The sequence below is a fragment of the Sesamum indicum genome, linkage group LG7 (assembly GCF_026168435.1).
Source record: "Sesamum indicum cultivar Baizhima isolate 11 linkage group LG7, ASM2616843v1, whole genome shotgun sequence".
In the NCBI taxonomy this organism is placed as follows: Eukaryota; Viridiplantae; Streptophyta; class Magnoliopsida; order Lamiales; family Pedaliaceae; genus Sesamum; species Sesamum indicum.
The window spans coordinates 15,468,235-15,484,642 of NC_142663.1; the positions used below are offsets into that span (position 1 = coordinate 15,468,235).

General features: G+C 32.8%; 2 protein-coding genes across 5 annotated transcripts; both read right to left on the reverse strand.

The window, feature by feature from the left end:
• Positions 1-2,273: 2,273 nt before the first annotated feature.
• LOC105167210 (dnaJ protein ERDJ7-like) lies at positions 2,274-7,754 on the reverse strand. 4 transcript variants are annotated; one of them, XM_088882351.1, is made up of 7 exons: positions 7,295-7,754; positions 6,429-6,506; positions 6,254-6,356; positions 5,957-6,028; positions 5,730-5,841; positions 5,125-5,167; positions 2,274-2,483 (listed from the first exon to the last, which is right to left on the reverse strand). In XM_088882351.1, exons 3-6 carry the CDS (start codon positions 6,274-6,276, stop codon positions 5,126-5,128), a joined length of 249 nt encoding a protein of 82 aa, XP_088738477.1. In that variant the 5' UTR covers positions 6,277-6,356; positions 6,429-6,506; positions 7,295-7,754; the 3' UTR covers positions 2,274-2,483; position 5,125. The 4 variants fall into 4 exon arrangements, with proteins under 4 accessions (XP_088738477.1, XP_088738475.1, XP_011085135.1 ...); XM_088882349.1 differs by lacking the exon at positions 5,125-5,167 and having other exon boundaries at positions 7,295-7,437; positions 7,537-7,753; XM_011086833.3 differs by lacking the exon at positions 5,125-5,167 and adding an exon at positions 6,965-6,999 and having other exon boundaries at positions 7,295-7,753.
• Positions 7,755-12,630: 4,876 nt separating this feature from the next.
• Positions 12,631-16,270, reverse strand: LOC105167093 (proline transporter 3). Its single transcript, XM_011086667.3, has 8 exons — positions 16,113-16,270; positions 15,760-15,968; positions 14,994-15,218; positions 14,769-14,863; positions 14,341-14,530; positions 13,907-14,031; positions 13,253-13,468; positions 12,631-13,142 (listed from the first exon to the last, which is right to left on the reverse strand). Exons 1-8 carry the CDS (start codon positions 16,184-16,186, stop codon positions 12,765-12,767), a joined length of 1,512 nt encoding a protein of 503 aa, XP_011084969.1. The 5' UTR covers positions 16,187-16,270; the 3' UTR covers positions 12,631-12,764.
• Between the last annotated feature and the right edge of the window lie 138 nt (positions 16,271-16,408).

The following is a 16,408-nucleotide window of genomic DNA, read 5'->3' on the forward strand; positions in this document are numbered from 1 at the left end:
TCTTTGGAACAAGGGAATTGAAGCATCCTCTGGCTCTCCCTGCTCCTACTGGAGGAAAACAACTCGTTCTCCCTTGCTTATCACGATTGCTCTTCTTCACTAGCCAGACACCCTCTATATTCATGTATTTCCTAGCCCGAGACAACATGGCTAGGAAGTCGGTTACTGGTTCTTTGACTAGATACTCAGAAAGAGGGCTTCTATGGAGCCTTTGGGTGAATGCACTGACCAGTACTTCTTGGTAAGTTGTTGGGACCTCAAAGATGGTTGTGTTGAACTGCTGAACATAGGCCCTTAGAATCTCGTTATCTTTTTGCTTCACCTCGAAAAGACTGATAGTGGATTTTTTATACTTCTTGCTGCTAGGGAATTGGTGCTGGAAAAGGTAGCTAATTTTTTCAAAAGATCTAACTCATCCAGTTGGAAGTTGGTCGAATCATTTTTGGGAAAAATTCAATAGCATAGTAAGTAAAGCACGACATTGAATGCCTTCAGTATACCTATGCTTTTCAAACTTACAGATATGTGCAACTAGATCAGTGGTACCATAATAAGAATGTAAGTGCGAAGGTGCTAGAAAATGAGCGATAGTTCCTCTACCGTGATGTGCTCATCGAAAGAAATGCCACGCTCAGCCAAACATGGTCTCTTTTGTCACTTGCTGATTAAGCTTGACCATTTCTTTCTTCAATGATTCCCATATTCCAGGGGGATGTAAGGTGGTTGCTTAGTTGCTGGCAAAAGTCAGGAGGTTTTGATTGATCCCGCCGGGAGCTCGATAGGAATCTGCTCGTCAACGCCTTGGCTTCCTGGTGTTCCACCTCTTGCCAGCTGGGATGGAGGTCTTGCTCCGCTAGCTTGAGAACTGTGGAAGGTTGAGTTGATGGTCTTCAGATGAATTAACGAAGTTGCTCACAGAAGAAAGGGTTCGTAGCAGCAGATCAGCTGTTCGATCGAGAGCTGCAGCTGGAGCATTGGTGGCTCTTAAGGTTGGATTTAGAATGGGAGCATTATCGTCTCCTGCAGTTGTATTTGCAGGTGGAATAGTAGGACCTGCTGCATCGGGTAGGGAAGAGTTTCCCTAATAGGATCCATTATCACCTTTATTTATTGAATTAGCCATTTCTCGCCTCTTAAGCTCAAGTTCCCACAGACGGTGTCAATGATCCGTACCAAACTTTTTGCCACACCACAAGGTGAAGAATCTTAAAGAAAAATCTTAAGATCAACAGTAACTAACCCTATAAAATAAAGGTTAGCACTCTGATTCTTCAGTCGTTAATGATTTGTGGACGAAATAAAAGGAAAACTTGAACTAAAGTGATAATAATGGTGAATAATATGTGTCCGACTGAAATGGGCTCATTTCTTGAGGCTACCAGTTCAGTAAAATAAAAAAAAAAATTGTGGGCCTGACCTCCTTGTTGATGGGCTAACTGGGCTGGTATGCTTTGTTTTAAGCTTAGTCCATGAAAAGTTTGAGGGCACCAACGGTAATGTATCATATTTAATATTGATGGTCTAAATTAACTGCAATTGCATATTAACAAATGCACTTATTAACATATTGTATTCAATTTGTAAAAAGTATAACTTTTCAAATTTAAAGCAACAATGGATATATTTATTAATAATTAATAAAGAAATCAAAATTCTAAAACATCTTAATAGAAGAAAAATAAGGGAGTCACCTAATTTTAATTTATTGTTTTAATTTAAATAATTAAGTGAACAATATTATTTATATTAGTTATGTATAGTTTGTCTCTAATTTGTAGATAAGCAGTTTAGGTATAATTTTTGTTTTGATTAATGTATAAAACAATACATAAAATTAAAGGACGATAAATTTTTCTTTAGAAGATTAAAGTAGGATAAATTCTTATTCATTTGATCTATTAATCTAACAAAAAAATTCAAAATTCTAGAAATTAGAATTGAGTCAAAATTGCTCAATTTTGGTAAAAAACATCCTTCAAATATATATATATATATATATATATAAATAGAATAGATTAATAGATGATAAAAATCAATCAATACTAAATGCATATATAAATAATAAAATCCCACGTTTAATGTTAATTAATTTGTTAAGCGCTATAATAACATTAATTTGCTAATACATAGGTGCAGAAATTGATTGTTCTTGTTCAGTAGTGTTGTTTCAATTATTATGTGCTTCACGACAAAAGGTCGGTACTTGTGAATTTTAACATTTGATTATCAGCTTTTGAGATACAACGAGTTGTATTGCGCAGGCTTGATTACGATTTATATGGAATTTTGCAACAATTTTTCTTTCTATTGGAAGAAAATTTTCATTTCTTTGGATAATTTACAACAAATTATACAAAGCTCCCTTGCACAAAGTATTCTACTTTACAACCAAGTATCTTTACATTAGATCGCTGCAAATGTCTCACATGATGAAAAATTCTTCTCTTGTGTTGAGGCATCTTCAACTTCAATTTAATGGCAGCCTGAAAACGACAAAAAGAAAAAGAATCAGAACATGAGCAGCAATCGATGTATACTCGTTTATTAAAGCTTGAGCGACCCTAAGTCTGCCATTGATTTGCCATGTGTGCTTGCCTAAATAACCTCGTACTCAACACACGGGCTAAGATAATGCACCTTACCATCATTTAGAACCAAATTGCAACCTATGTATTGATCCATTTCTCTCTCTCCCTCTTCTTCTATCTTAAAAGGTATTCTATGTTCCTATACAATTCCTCTCTGTCAATTTTTCTCATGTTTGAAAATCCAAAAAGTTGAAAAGCCATTGTATTCCTCTTTGTACACTTCAAAACCAAAAGTCTGTTATAATTTCTATCAAAGCTCCACGTTCTCACTACTCTAATTTGAAAAGAACAAGTACATAAATTTTTTAAGCCTCCAAGAATACGACGGATGCAGAATAGTTAAGAATGCCTAAATTGGAGAACAGTTCTCCAACCTTTTGGCAAATTTATTCTCAATTTATTCATTGCGTGAGTTTCGTTTCAAGGATTGCTTTTCAAAACTTTTCGATGTCATATATCTAAAATTTTGTATGAATTTTACAGACCACCATATTTTGTCATGCCATTCACATCCGATTTTTGCAGGTGTATCATAGTAAAGTTTGTCAGAAAAACATTATTATACAAAACACAACTAAGTTTATTTATGAACTTCATTAATAGAACATCTTATACTAAAATATTGACGATTGTCTACATGCCAATTAGATTCATTTATTTCTCGATTACAAATAGATACAATTATCATAATTTTAACACACACCTTTTCAAAAATGTTTTGGACAACTTCAAAAACATTTGAATCAATCACCAAAACGTATGAGATTCATCAATTCAATAGGGAAAAGGTCCGCTAAAGTGCTCTTTTGAAAATTATAAAAACTATTCCGTTGAAAATTATAAAAATCATTTTGTCATCAAAACAAAAATGAATTGGGCTTTTTTAGGAGTTCTGAACTATTTATCCAAAAAACAAGATACTAAGAATTATCTGGATAAAAAAATTTGTGCACCAAAAGCTGATTTGAGAAGGAAAAAGTTCATCAAAAGAATATTAATTCATAAGCAACTCAATGCATGTGCAAGTGAAAAACTTGTTGAATTAAGAAGAGAAAGAAAAAACTGAAAAACTTGTGGTAAGTAAAAGTTTTATAAAAAGAAAGCATTTAATAAGAAAAAAAAATTGTGAACAATTTTCTAAATACAAAAATCATAGTACTTCCCATATCTAAGATTATCAATTTGCCAAAACTGTATGTTCCTTGAAAATCATTCCTCAAACTTAAGAATTATATAATATTGAAGAAAAAGTTATCAAATCCCATTAAAAAAATAAAATAAAAGTGGCATGTGGACAATCCTATATTTTGGCATAGGGTTCCATTAGCGAAGTTCACAAATAAATAGTTTATGACTGTATAGTAAAGAATTTCTAGCAATTTTTTCTACGATAAACCTGCAAACATGAAGATGTCAAGAACATGACACCATGATTTTCTGCACATCCATACAAAATGATAAATAAACAGCACCAAAAAATTCTAAAGCAAGCCCATGAAGAGAATCCAACAAAATGAATAAACCAAGACTAAATCTGCAAAAAGAATGAAGTTATGTTCTTCATATTGGCATTCAACACTACACATGCATCCTTCAAATTCTTAGCAGCTTAAAAAATTCATATTCTTGTTTCTTTCAAATTACAATGGTGATAACGAGGGCAGTTCATAGAAATCACAACAGGGCTTTAGGTTTTGAAGTTTACAAATTGTAAAACACAATGGATTCAACATCTCTTGATTTTCAAATGTGGGAGAAAAATCAACAGAGTAGAACGGAAAGGAACATGGATTACTTTTCTGATAGAAAAACAAGTCGAGAGGAAACTATAGATACAATGGTTACCATCAGGCTCTAAATGTTGTTAAAATGCATCATAGTAACTGCCAGTGTGTGTTTTAGTCGAGCGTTCAAATTTCTACTTAACCCTTTTGAATTCCACACAATTCATAAGAATATGAGATTAATTTAGTTCGCACAAATTTTGACAAACCAAATTCAAGCCCCAGGCCCTCAATCTTCCAATAACGATTAATCACATAATTTGATATGATAAATGTTCGTTTATCAATATATCAAAATAAAATGCTTGTTATACATAGAACTAAAAAATGATTTCTCAAGTAAATTGATACCATTTTATAATTATATGCTATATGTGTTATGGGCAAACAAAATCAGATATTGCCTCCATATCCTGTAATATGCATTAGGACAGAATTGTGAAAGAAACTAGGATATGAGAAAAGTACAGGGAAAATCATTGGGTGCCACAGTGTAAACCTGTGACTCAAACCGTAGCTCATAGAATACTCCAGTGGAAGGGCATAACCAATATACCAATGATACATTATAAACAAGAAACTTTCTATACAGACATAAGAAACAGCGAAAATACTTCAAATTCAAGAAGCCTCTCCGAAATGCACTTAAGAAAAGAATATTGCTGATCAATTTGCAAGCTTCTAATGATTTAAGAAGATTATAAAACTCAAACTAAAATAGAAGTAAAAGAGAGTGGTTGAATGGCACTTACATTACGGTGAAACCATATATATTAAGATAGGAGACAGGCGAACCTGATTGGTAATATAGATAATAGTAGGAAAACAAAGGTTACTATGGCTCCAAAAGGAGGTGAATATACAATTCCAATGAAACAAGAGAGGTTCTCACATTTCGTTTCCATGTAAAGTTGACATAACCATATTCACTAAGGACAAAAGTTAAACCATGCTGATGGATTATTCAAGAACCTTTATTTCAGTTCAAACCAGCTCTCATTCTCATAATTGATCCAACTAATCCTGTTTTATTTCCTCATTTAATATTAAAGATTTTAGGACTAGCAAAGATGACAAAAGCTAGCTTCTGTCATATGAAATTTTCCCGTGCTGAAATCTTTGTAAATTGTAAAGTGAAAACCATAAATTCTTTAACTCTATGACTGCTGACAATTTTCTTCCCCAGATATTCAGACAAGTCACAGATGTAATACAGAGGAATATTTATTATGTGAAGTATATCTCTTCGCCACAGTCTGAATCGTCCAGAATACGAATCAATCCATTTATTAGTATGGCAACAAGCAGGAAACATTTCAAACTTCAAAACAGAGCAAGAAAATGTCCTAACACTCACCTTATCAGGATCTTGTAAATCCTTAAATGCTTTGTTCAACTTAACAAATGCTTGGTGAGCTTGAGGGTGAGAGCATTTGTCTGGGTGAACCATCAGCGACAACTTCCAACACCTTCCATATAGAAAATTTTATGCGCACGTGTCAAAACACAGGAACAGATACAAGACGCAGTCTAGGAAAAGATGAATGCCGATTATTTGAGTGGAGAAAACCTGAAAATGGATACCTCTTTTTCATGTTTTCAGGAGACATATTTTTGTTGACTCCGAGAATATCATATGGACTATCTTCCTCAGCTCTGAAGATATAGCAGAGAAGTTAGCCATGCGCAACAACCATTTATAAAACTGATAGTAATAGAACCTAGCAACTCAGATGCAAGAAGACAATAACTTCTTTCTTTTTGAAATGGCAGCATTTGAGAAATTGGGAAGTCTACATGATTTTGGGACAAGGACTGGAAAAAGAAAATTGCATATTTAGGGATATCACAGAGTTATCAAGAAAGAGAAAGGAGCGGAACCTCCTCGAAACGTTCTGCTTCATTGGCAGATTCAGCTTCCGTGACCACAGCAGGAGGAGGGGGTCCTATAAATAATTCAGTGTCTCCGTCCAGCTCAGCTTCTCTGTGAATTATTTTCAGTTAAATATTCACATGCATTCTTATAGAATTAATAAGGATAAGTTGTGCACTATACCGTAATTCAGCTTCTGCTTCTGTTAGTTTGGCTGCTGCGGCAAGTAACTCAGCAGACGGCATTTCAGGCCCAATGACCCTGCAAGAACCAACAGCAGGTCATGATACAAGAAAGATACAAAATAAAAGCTTGATATCAGGAAGGGAACAAACAAATATAAACCAACATCAACATGATCTTGTTTAGAGACGTCTACTTTTCTTCTGAAAAACCCACAACCACTAACAATGTCATATTTAATTCACAACAATTTGGTCACTGTACACATTTTTTCAACCAAAGATGAAAGTAACAGAGCAAGACACCTACATACAAACAGGAAAGTGAAATGGAGAAATTCAACACGAAAATGACAATCAACATTTTTTAAAAGGAAAAAGCCGGTGAGGTTAAATAAGCTTGACAATGAACAAAATCGTGTCCAAAATGATGTCTGACACCAAAATTTTCAAAAACATGTCGCTTTTCTCTCTGCATCTAGAAACACTCAACACACTTGAAACAAAAATAACAACAGGTAAATTACGAACACAAACCTCCAGAATGCTTGAAGATCCAACCAAAATGAGCACTACAACAATTTGGTAGGCAAAAGAACTGCATTAGTGGACTTTTCAAGATTCAACGTGTCCTCAAGAAACAAGACAGAAAAAAAAAGAACAAGAAAGGGAAAAAGAATCGGTTCATACAAGAAAAGAACAAAAAACAAAAAAAAGAACCGGGACATTCATCAGACCAAGATAAGAGTTCACATGTTCAGCAATCAATTCGTAGTGCTCCAAGATTCACTTATTTCCTATACTATATCAAGAATCAAACCAAATTCAAGAAAATTGGAAACAAGAAATTGGATAAAAATACAATACCTCTCTAAGCTCCAAGAAGTGAGGGTGGAATCTTCACGCACAACTTAAAGAAAAGAAGTGCTTAAAACCGCAAGGGTTGCGCATGCAACGGATCATTCTTTTGAAACTCGACCCAACCATCTCGAAGATTTCAAGAAACAAGACTAGAAAAACCAAAAAGAAGACAAGAAAGGGAAAAAGAATGGGTTAACTCCATAAGAAAACATGAGAAAAAGAACAATACAAGAAAGAAAAAAAAGAACCGGGTGGGGCATCCAATCAACGGATCTTTTCTGAGAAACTCCATCCAACCCCGTCCACTCACTCTCCAGGATTTCATTTTCTTCTGTTCCTTGAAAATCTTTGAATTCTTCTTCCATGGACATTGTAGAGAGTAAAGGAAAGAAGAAATAGAGACGACTAGAAGAAGAGACTCTGGAGTCTGGAGTGTGGAGTCTGGTATCTCTCTCATTTAAGAATTCATTATAAAAATAAAGAAGATTAAGCAACGTCACTTATCAATAAAAGCACCCAAATAATATAAATATTTTCCCCACAAAAAAAATAAAAATTAAATTAGTTAATGAATGAGAAAATTTTATTACATATAACAAAATATCATAAAATCTAGAAAAAGAATTAATATAAGTTATATCTCTATACATAATATGATCAACAAACTGATATATCTTATTATATATAATTTTCCCATGATCCAATGAACGACAAAGACATGATCCAATGAACGACCTATCAATATTAATGAAAAAAAGGTCAAGATTTTAGAGAGAAAAACAAAGAGAGAAATAAAAAGAAGTTCAAAATCATGGTGTCTTTCAACACAATTTAACTCCTATTTATAAGGTTCTAAAATTTGAAATCCCTATTTAAGGTTTTGAAAAATGGGAGATAAATTAAGAAATATTTAAATAAGGTTATCAATTTTGATGCAAAATTATAGAAATCTAAACCCCTAATTATATGTTCTTTACAACCTAGCGTATTTTTATGGAATATTTACAATATTAAAATATTAATTGCTAATTTAAGACATTCGCTTTCTTTAAAATCATATAATAATTAATAAGAATTAATCAATAATCAATTAAAGAAAATATTGAGTATAGGTTGACCAAACATGATCCTTCCCTCTTTGATTATATATGTATATATATATATATATAATAATAGAATCAATAATTAAATATGGTTGATGTGTATTAGATTTTTTTCCCATACTACAATGTCGAAGGATTGCTTTTCAAAACTTTTCGATGTCATATGTCTAAAATTTGTATGAATTTTACAGACCATCATATTTTGTCATGCCATTCACATCCGATTTTTGCAGGTGTATCATAATAAAATTTGTCGGAAAAATATTATTGTACAAAACACAACTAAGTTTATTTATGAACTTCATTAATAGAACATCTGATACTAAAATATTGACAATTGTCTACATGCCAATTTAATTCATTTATTTCTCGAATACAAATAGATACAATTATCATAATTAACACACACCTTTTCAAAAGTGTTCAGCAAATTTTTATTTTTTTTACAAGCTTATAAGTTTTTTTCCTAAAAAATTTACTTAACACTTTGTACCATTTTATAATTTCTCGAATGTTTTAAAAAATTTATAAATCTACTATGTAAAAAAGACCACGAGACGTGCACACTATATTGGATGTTCCTACGTTAAATATAAATGTCAGTATTATATACAAATGCTATCAGTTTTTAAAATTAATATAAAAGATTCACAAGTTTTAATAGGTGTTGGCATATAAATGCAGATTTTAAGGAAGTTGGCTAACATGATCTCTGTTTTTCTTCCATAATTTGAGGATATTTACACCACTTTATTTTTTATATAATCAACTTATAAATCATAAAATCGATTTAATTAAATCAGTTGAAACCATCTGGAACCTCACTTTTGATTTTATTTCGTAATTTTGATTTAAAAATAGAGTAAAATGATCAATGTTGCGCCATGATAACACTAGAAAAAACTACTCGTCACAATAATTGTACTAAATTTGCACATCTAAATTCGCCATGATTTAATTCTCATTAAGAGCAATCAAAACTGTTATTTGAACTCTCCATCTTCTTCAATATTGTTTTATTATCGTAGCACTTTCGTTGTTAAACCTACAGTTCTCTTGTTTTTAAGAAACATCGAGACCAACAGTTTATTCATTAGGTTCGTGCATATTTTTTCATTTAAGATATTTTATATATTCTTCTTATCTACTTTTAAGATTAGAAGTAATATCACTATCTAAATATTTTGAACTTTTAATGTAATAATGATGTATGATAAAATTAATGAAACCTAAATCCTTCTCAATTTATATAAGAAGGTAAATTGCACGTGGATTGCACATTTAATATAGTTTGTAATATCAAGAATCAATCTTCTATCCATCTATGCTTCATCATACATAAACATATGTATATGTTGTAAAAGTATGAATAATTTTGAAAATTTCTTATATGTTTATTAATTTACCTAAAATATACTTGTGATATTCTTAAACATATCAAAATTATGAATTTTATCATTATTATTATTGTGTATGTTCCGACTAAATTCTACAATTTTTGTTCTTAAGAAACACAGAAATTGTCATATCATCATTCATCAGATCGTTGGTTTCTTATTTTTAAGAAACACCGAAACCAACAAACCATTATTCATCAGGTTATTGGTAATTTGGGTAGATATAAAATTTTTATTTTTAAGAAACAGCGAAATCAACAAAATATTCATCAGAGCAACTTGCTTTTCGCCTATACTTAATTATTATTTTATCCCCATAATCGATCCAATTTCTAGATTTTTGTTAATCTCTATAAAATAGAGTAGTTTTTTTTTTTTTTTGCCCCAATCGATGATTAATAAAATAAAATTTGACTTGCAATATAATAATAATGTATGATAAAATGAACCAAATCCTTCTCAACTTGTATAAGAAAGTGCATTGCACGTGGATTAACTAATTTGAGAAATTAATCTACATCCAAACCACTTCAAAATTGAATCTGCAAAATTTTATTTCACAAATTTAGTTTGAAAAAAATAAAAAATTCAAATCTGCACTGTGATAATATTTGAAAAAAACTACTCACTATTCCTAACTATTACACTAAATATTTTATTGGTAAATTCTTAGTTTTAAAAATAGATCATCTATTTTATTATTGACAACATATAATTTGTTGATAAATTCTTATTTTTAAGAAACACCAAAATCAACAAAGTCATTCGTTTATTGTTGGTAGCGCATAAGTCTTTGATAAAATTTTTATTTTTAAGAAACATCGAGACCAACAAGTTATTGATTAAGTCATATACCTTCTACATGTCCTAACAATTGCACTAAATTTGCACCAAGAAGCCCACCAAAAGTGCACCTAAGTAGCACATTTGTGTAGTAGTAGCCAAGAAGTTGATATGATAATATGGAGCATTGAGTTGGCATAGGATTAATAGCTTCACAATCGAGAATTATAATATGAAATATTAAGGATGTCTTTTAAGTTCAATCATGGAAAAATTTTATTACAACAATTGTAGAATATTCATCTTTTGTTTTTAAGAAACACCGAAACCAATTGGGGTAGCATATCCTTTGCTTGTACTGCTGCTTTCTTTTATCCACATTACACATGTTGTTTCCTTTATTTAAGGTATCTTTTTTTAAAAAAATTAGTAGTTATTTCTTTCTTAATTCTATTATTATCAACCACATTTTAAACTTGTAATACAATAAGGATGTATCATACATTAATGAAAGCTAAATCCTTCTTAACTTGTACAAGAAGCACGTGGACTGCACATCGAAAATAGCGCAATATGGTAAGACTATATTTGGCATCATTAAAATTCAATATAATGGTTACTAGTGGAATGACTCTAATGAACAAAATTCAGAAAAAAAAAAAAAAATCAAGGTTCAAGAAGACAATGCAGCACAAATCAAACCTTTCATCAATGCAACAATAAATGACAAATCATTGTGTAACTTTAACATGAAATATGGTAGGGGAAGGAGAAAAAAGCAAAAGAAGAAGCTTGTATTAGGTTCCAGACAGTTTGTTTTATTGCAGGTAGTAAATATTTTATTGGTAAATTCTTGTGTTTAAGAAACATCGAACCCAACAGGTCATCTATTGTATTGTTGGCAACACATAGTTCTTTTAAAAAACACTGAGACCAGCATGTCATTCATCATGTCAGAATGCCTTCTGCACCTGCTTCTACTTTGTTATATACATATTATACTTGCATGTAGCGTAGTTTATTTCGATTACTCTCCTATACTTTTTTCGATCTTATTAAAATTATAAGTAATTTCTTTATTAAATCGGTCATTATCAAAACTTTTTATAAACGTGCAATATAATAACCACGTGTGATGATGAAAATCAAACCCCTTCTTAATTTATATGAGAAAATCGCACGTGGGTTGCACATCTAAGATAATTTGTGATTTTAAAAATTCATACGTCTCTATCCATATTGAAATTTCCTATTTATTCTTTTAATTATATGATATTACGTTTACACCATTATAAATTTTAAAATATTATTAAGGATAATTTAATAAATAATATATAAAGACCTTTGGTCGATAACATATAAAACTAAAAGGTCACTTGAATATTTTAGTAATACTAGCTTTTATCCGTTCAAAATTATAATTGAACGGATATGATTATTCTATTTTAGTAATACTAGCTTTTATCCGTTCAAAATTATAATTGAACGGATATGATTCTAGATGGAATAGCTCAATTAAAACTTAATTTGAGCTCAAATATTTGTTAGTCAACCCGAACTTCAACTCCTTAACGAGCCAAGCTTGAGCCTAAATATATTTTTATATTTTTTATTTTAAGTATTTTTTTATATTTTTTATAATTTATACAATCTAATATAATATCAAGTTCGTATACAAAAATTTACAATACATTGATCAATAACTCACTCTTTAATTTTATACAGTAATAAAAATATGATATTATCATTTATATGATTTAATTAATATCTATCCGGAAATAGATTTAATCTACTACTTAGTAATTATTTATAATTTCTTTTTAGAATTATTTTAAATAATACTTATGAATTTAATTTTTTATTTTTTTTTATCAAGCTTGAGCCTAAACCTAAAAATTTGGGCTTTGTAGAGTTCAAGCTAACGTTCGAAAATTTTGCTAAGCTCGACTCGAGTACACCCCTACTATCCCTTGATTTTAGTTTATTACAGAAAAGAGTAAAAAGGAATAATTTTGAGTATGGTGATACAAATTGAAACATATAAACAAAGAGAAGGTGCTTCTGAAACTTGTTGGTCCAAATAAATAACCATAAAACCAACATTTTGATTAATGAAAGGCTACGGATGGATGCTTCCGTGGAGATACAACAGGAGGATTCACAGATCCCTATCAATACACAAAGAAGAAAAACTCATAAATCAGCAAATACGTGGTAAGTTTTGGAGTCCACAATGATCAGTCTGATGGCAGCAACTAAGGCTGCAAGAGATAAGCAACTGAAAAAAAACACATTAAGCCAATGCCAACTCTTCTGCAGCGAAGAAAGCTTGTTTTTCTTAGCCACGAGATACATATGGTTGGCAAGAATGAACGTGAGAGGGAACGTGCTGACAGCTCCCGTTAGGCTCATGAAATCTCCTAAAAACGGGAGCAAGGCTGAGACGAACGTGGTGATCGCTAAGTAACCACCTCTAACTAATATTCTGAAAGATAAGTTGCGTATAGCTAGAGCACTTCCTTTGATTCTATACTTTGTGTCCAAATACTCGTACATTGGACTTGCAAAGATCTGAAACAGCACGTGGTAAGGAAAAGTATGGGGTGAGCAAATATCAGTGAATCAGCATATTACTTAGATCTTTGCAGGGAAAGAAAACAAGAGTAGGGACGATGTTTTACATGCAAAGCAATGATGGTCTGCAAGAAAGCTGAAAAGTTAGCCACAGCCTTCAACCAAATAGGGCCGTTAACATTGTTCAGCAAGTAGGTTGAAGTGTTGGATCCATAAGCCCAGTATCCGGCAAAGATAATCGCATACATTGGCACAACTCCAACAGAGAACTGGAAATACAGAGCTTTCATCATGTTCCCCACAACTGGTGGTCTCACTGTTGCCTGTCAAGAAGATGGAGGAGAAGTGACTGTTATTCTTGCGAAGCAATGATTTCCATATAGATTATGAGATTGATTAAAGTGCTCATAAGGTACTAATATAACTCCTAAATTTCATTTGCTCAATTGTAATGTGGATTATTTCTCATGCAGCTTCAACATCCTGATGGGAAGTTAGTTATTAAAAGGAATCTTGTCTCTGTATCCATCAGAGATGCATAGCAATTCAAAAAAGAAGGATACAAAAGTGGCTGATCCCTGTAATTAGCGACAATGAATTTTTACTTATAATGTTAAGAAAAGTAGAATCAGGTGGTAGAAGTGTGATCCTGTCCATGACTAATGCACATCAATTTAGTCAGAGTGTCTGAGTAGATTTCTATGTAAAATTGGATCATAAGGCATGCCGTTTATCTAATAAGTTTTACAATTTCTACTCACCTGTATTTCTGGAAGCATTCCAGTATTGAAGGAAAAAACAAGATTGGCTGCTGCACCAATAGTTGTAAAAATCCTGCTTACTTTTGTTCCTGGAATGCTGTAATCTCTAGGAGGAGCTTTCATGCCTAAGAAAATGTATGATTCAATCAGAAAAAATAACAGAGGGAAGAAGTTGTGGATCTGGAACATTGGGTATTATACATAAGCAAATTTGATCAATCCATCCGGAGAGTAAGATACAGAATCCTTTATGCTGAGACCAATGGGACAGTAAGCATTAAGCAGTAATCTTGTGCAGAAAGAACGGATAATGTTTTAATTGTTTACCCCCATCCTAACTCTTGGAGAAAATAGGAAAAAATCTGAAAGGTTTTTAGCATGACACTGGGAAGTTGTGTTTATCAATAGGAAAATGTGAAACTTGAAGGCCGTACCATCTTTAAGAGCCAGAGCAAATCCTACAACAATGTACACCAGACTAAAGATCGTTGAAAATGCCAGCCAAATACGCAGGGCTGACAAATGGGGTATGGCAATAGCAAAGAGACCGCATGCAATCCCAGCTATAATAATAAAGTATGGAAGCTTCATTTCATGGTCGTCTCTGAAAAGAACATAGACAGCCTGCATATAATGTCAACAGAATCAAAGGAATCAGCTAGATCCTTCCAATTTTTATCAGCTCCGAATATCTTCTACACCTTGTAGCACAAAGCCACGTATTTTAAGACTTCAAATTTACTTTAAGACGTTGGTATAAGAACTGATTCATACATTCTCCTGTATAGCTACTAAAAGCACCAAGGATCTTGCTCAGAGTTTTCGAAAGAAAAAAAAACAAGGATGAACAGGGGCATATTACCTTAAGAGCATTTCCAGCTAAAATAATATATCCAACGTTGATCATAAAGAGGTTCGCATACTGCAGGCTCCAAGTAAGTGAATAAGCTCTCCTACCTACATCACTAAAGCCTCACTGAGTAAACCAAGATTTTAGAATTCTCAAGCATAAAAAAGAAGGCGATTACGTTCATTTCACAACGGTTAGGATTCAACATTTTTTCACATTTTCTCTATTTGTTCTTACCGTAAATAAATCCTGCAAGGTCTCTGTATCTGATATGCCTTTTTCCTCCATATTCATGAAGCTTGGCAACTAGTGCATTTGCGTACAAAGATATCAGTGTTGCTAAAACTAGTCCAATTACACCACCTATCCAACCCAACGGAACCATGACAGCACCAGAATATCCCAGCACATAGGCACTGTTAATCCCAGTTGTGAGAACAAATCCAACTTGAAACCATGAATCTGCATAAAACGTACAATAAGCCCTGAAGTACTTCGACAATAGAAAAGTAACAGATTATAGAAGTTTCGAACTCCTCAAAACTCCCAGAATGGATTAGGAGATATAGTTACTAAATGTAGCATGAAAACTAATAAATTAAACTCCCCAAAGAATACATCATGTATGAAGTTGTTTATAGATATTCGATCAAGAATCCAAAAGGTTTTATCAAAATAATCCCTCCCTGAAGATATTCATTCGCATAGAAAACATAAGGCAATGTAGAAACATAAATAACAGAGCATTAAATCTTTTTAGAAAAACATGTGAGAATTCAACCTTTAAATGACAGCATTAGCATAAAAATCAAATCTTTGAACACACTAAGAAATCATCTCTACATAAATCCCATCAAGAAAAAGACAACAAACCAAATCCAACCAACCTCAAACAAACAAAACAAAAATGATCAGACAATTCCACAAACAGAACACAACCCAAATTACAAAACCAAAACAGGACACGAAACGGCAAGAAAAAGGAGATTAAAAGAAAAGAAACCATTGCTAATCTCATGTGCGGTCTCCGGCATTCGAACAGCCAAATCATCATCACAATGGACCTTCCGTTCAGAGGGCGACCGCCCCTCGACGTCGTTTCCTCCTTGGCCTACCATTTCCAGCTCCTCTTCTTCCGCCCTTCCTCCCAATAGCTCCTTCGCTTCCTCCTCTACCACTCCCACGTTCCCGACAACAGCCCTTCTGCTCTCCCTGTATTTTGCTACCTTTGTTATTCATCCACGAAGCACCCAACAAAAGAAAAATACGGGCAAAAAAAAAAAAAAACACCCAAAACACACACACATACATGTATAAACCTATATATACAAACTAGAACACACAGTTAGCGTATACCTCCGCGTATTATGAGCGAGAATGGAGAAGGCTGTTAGTGACTGTGGGTTGTCCCCGAATGGCTCGCGCTCCATAAATACCGGTGGTTAATCGTGATCGTTGGAGCGTTAATGATTCCGTGTGTCGGCGGATCTCGTTGGAACTTTTGCACCCAATAGCCCCGCGTTGACTTGAGACCATTCCTAACCGTTACATTTTCGGGATGTAACAGTAATGATTTTGTCACGTGTCCACTGTTGAGGTTTTTCTGCAGTTGACTGAACCTTTCACCATACTATTTCCGGAATCATGTTTGA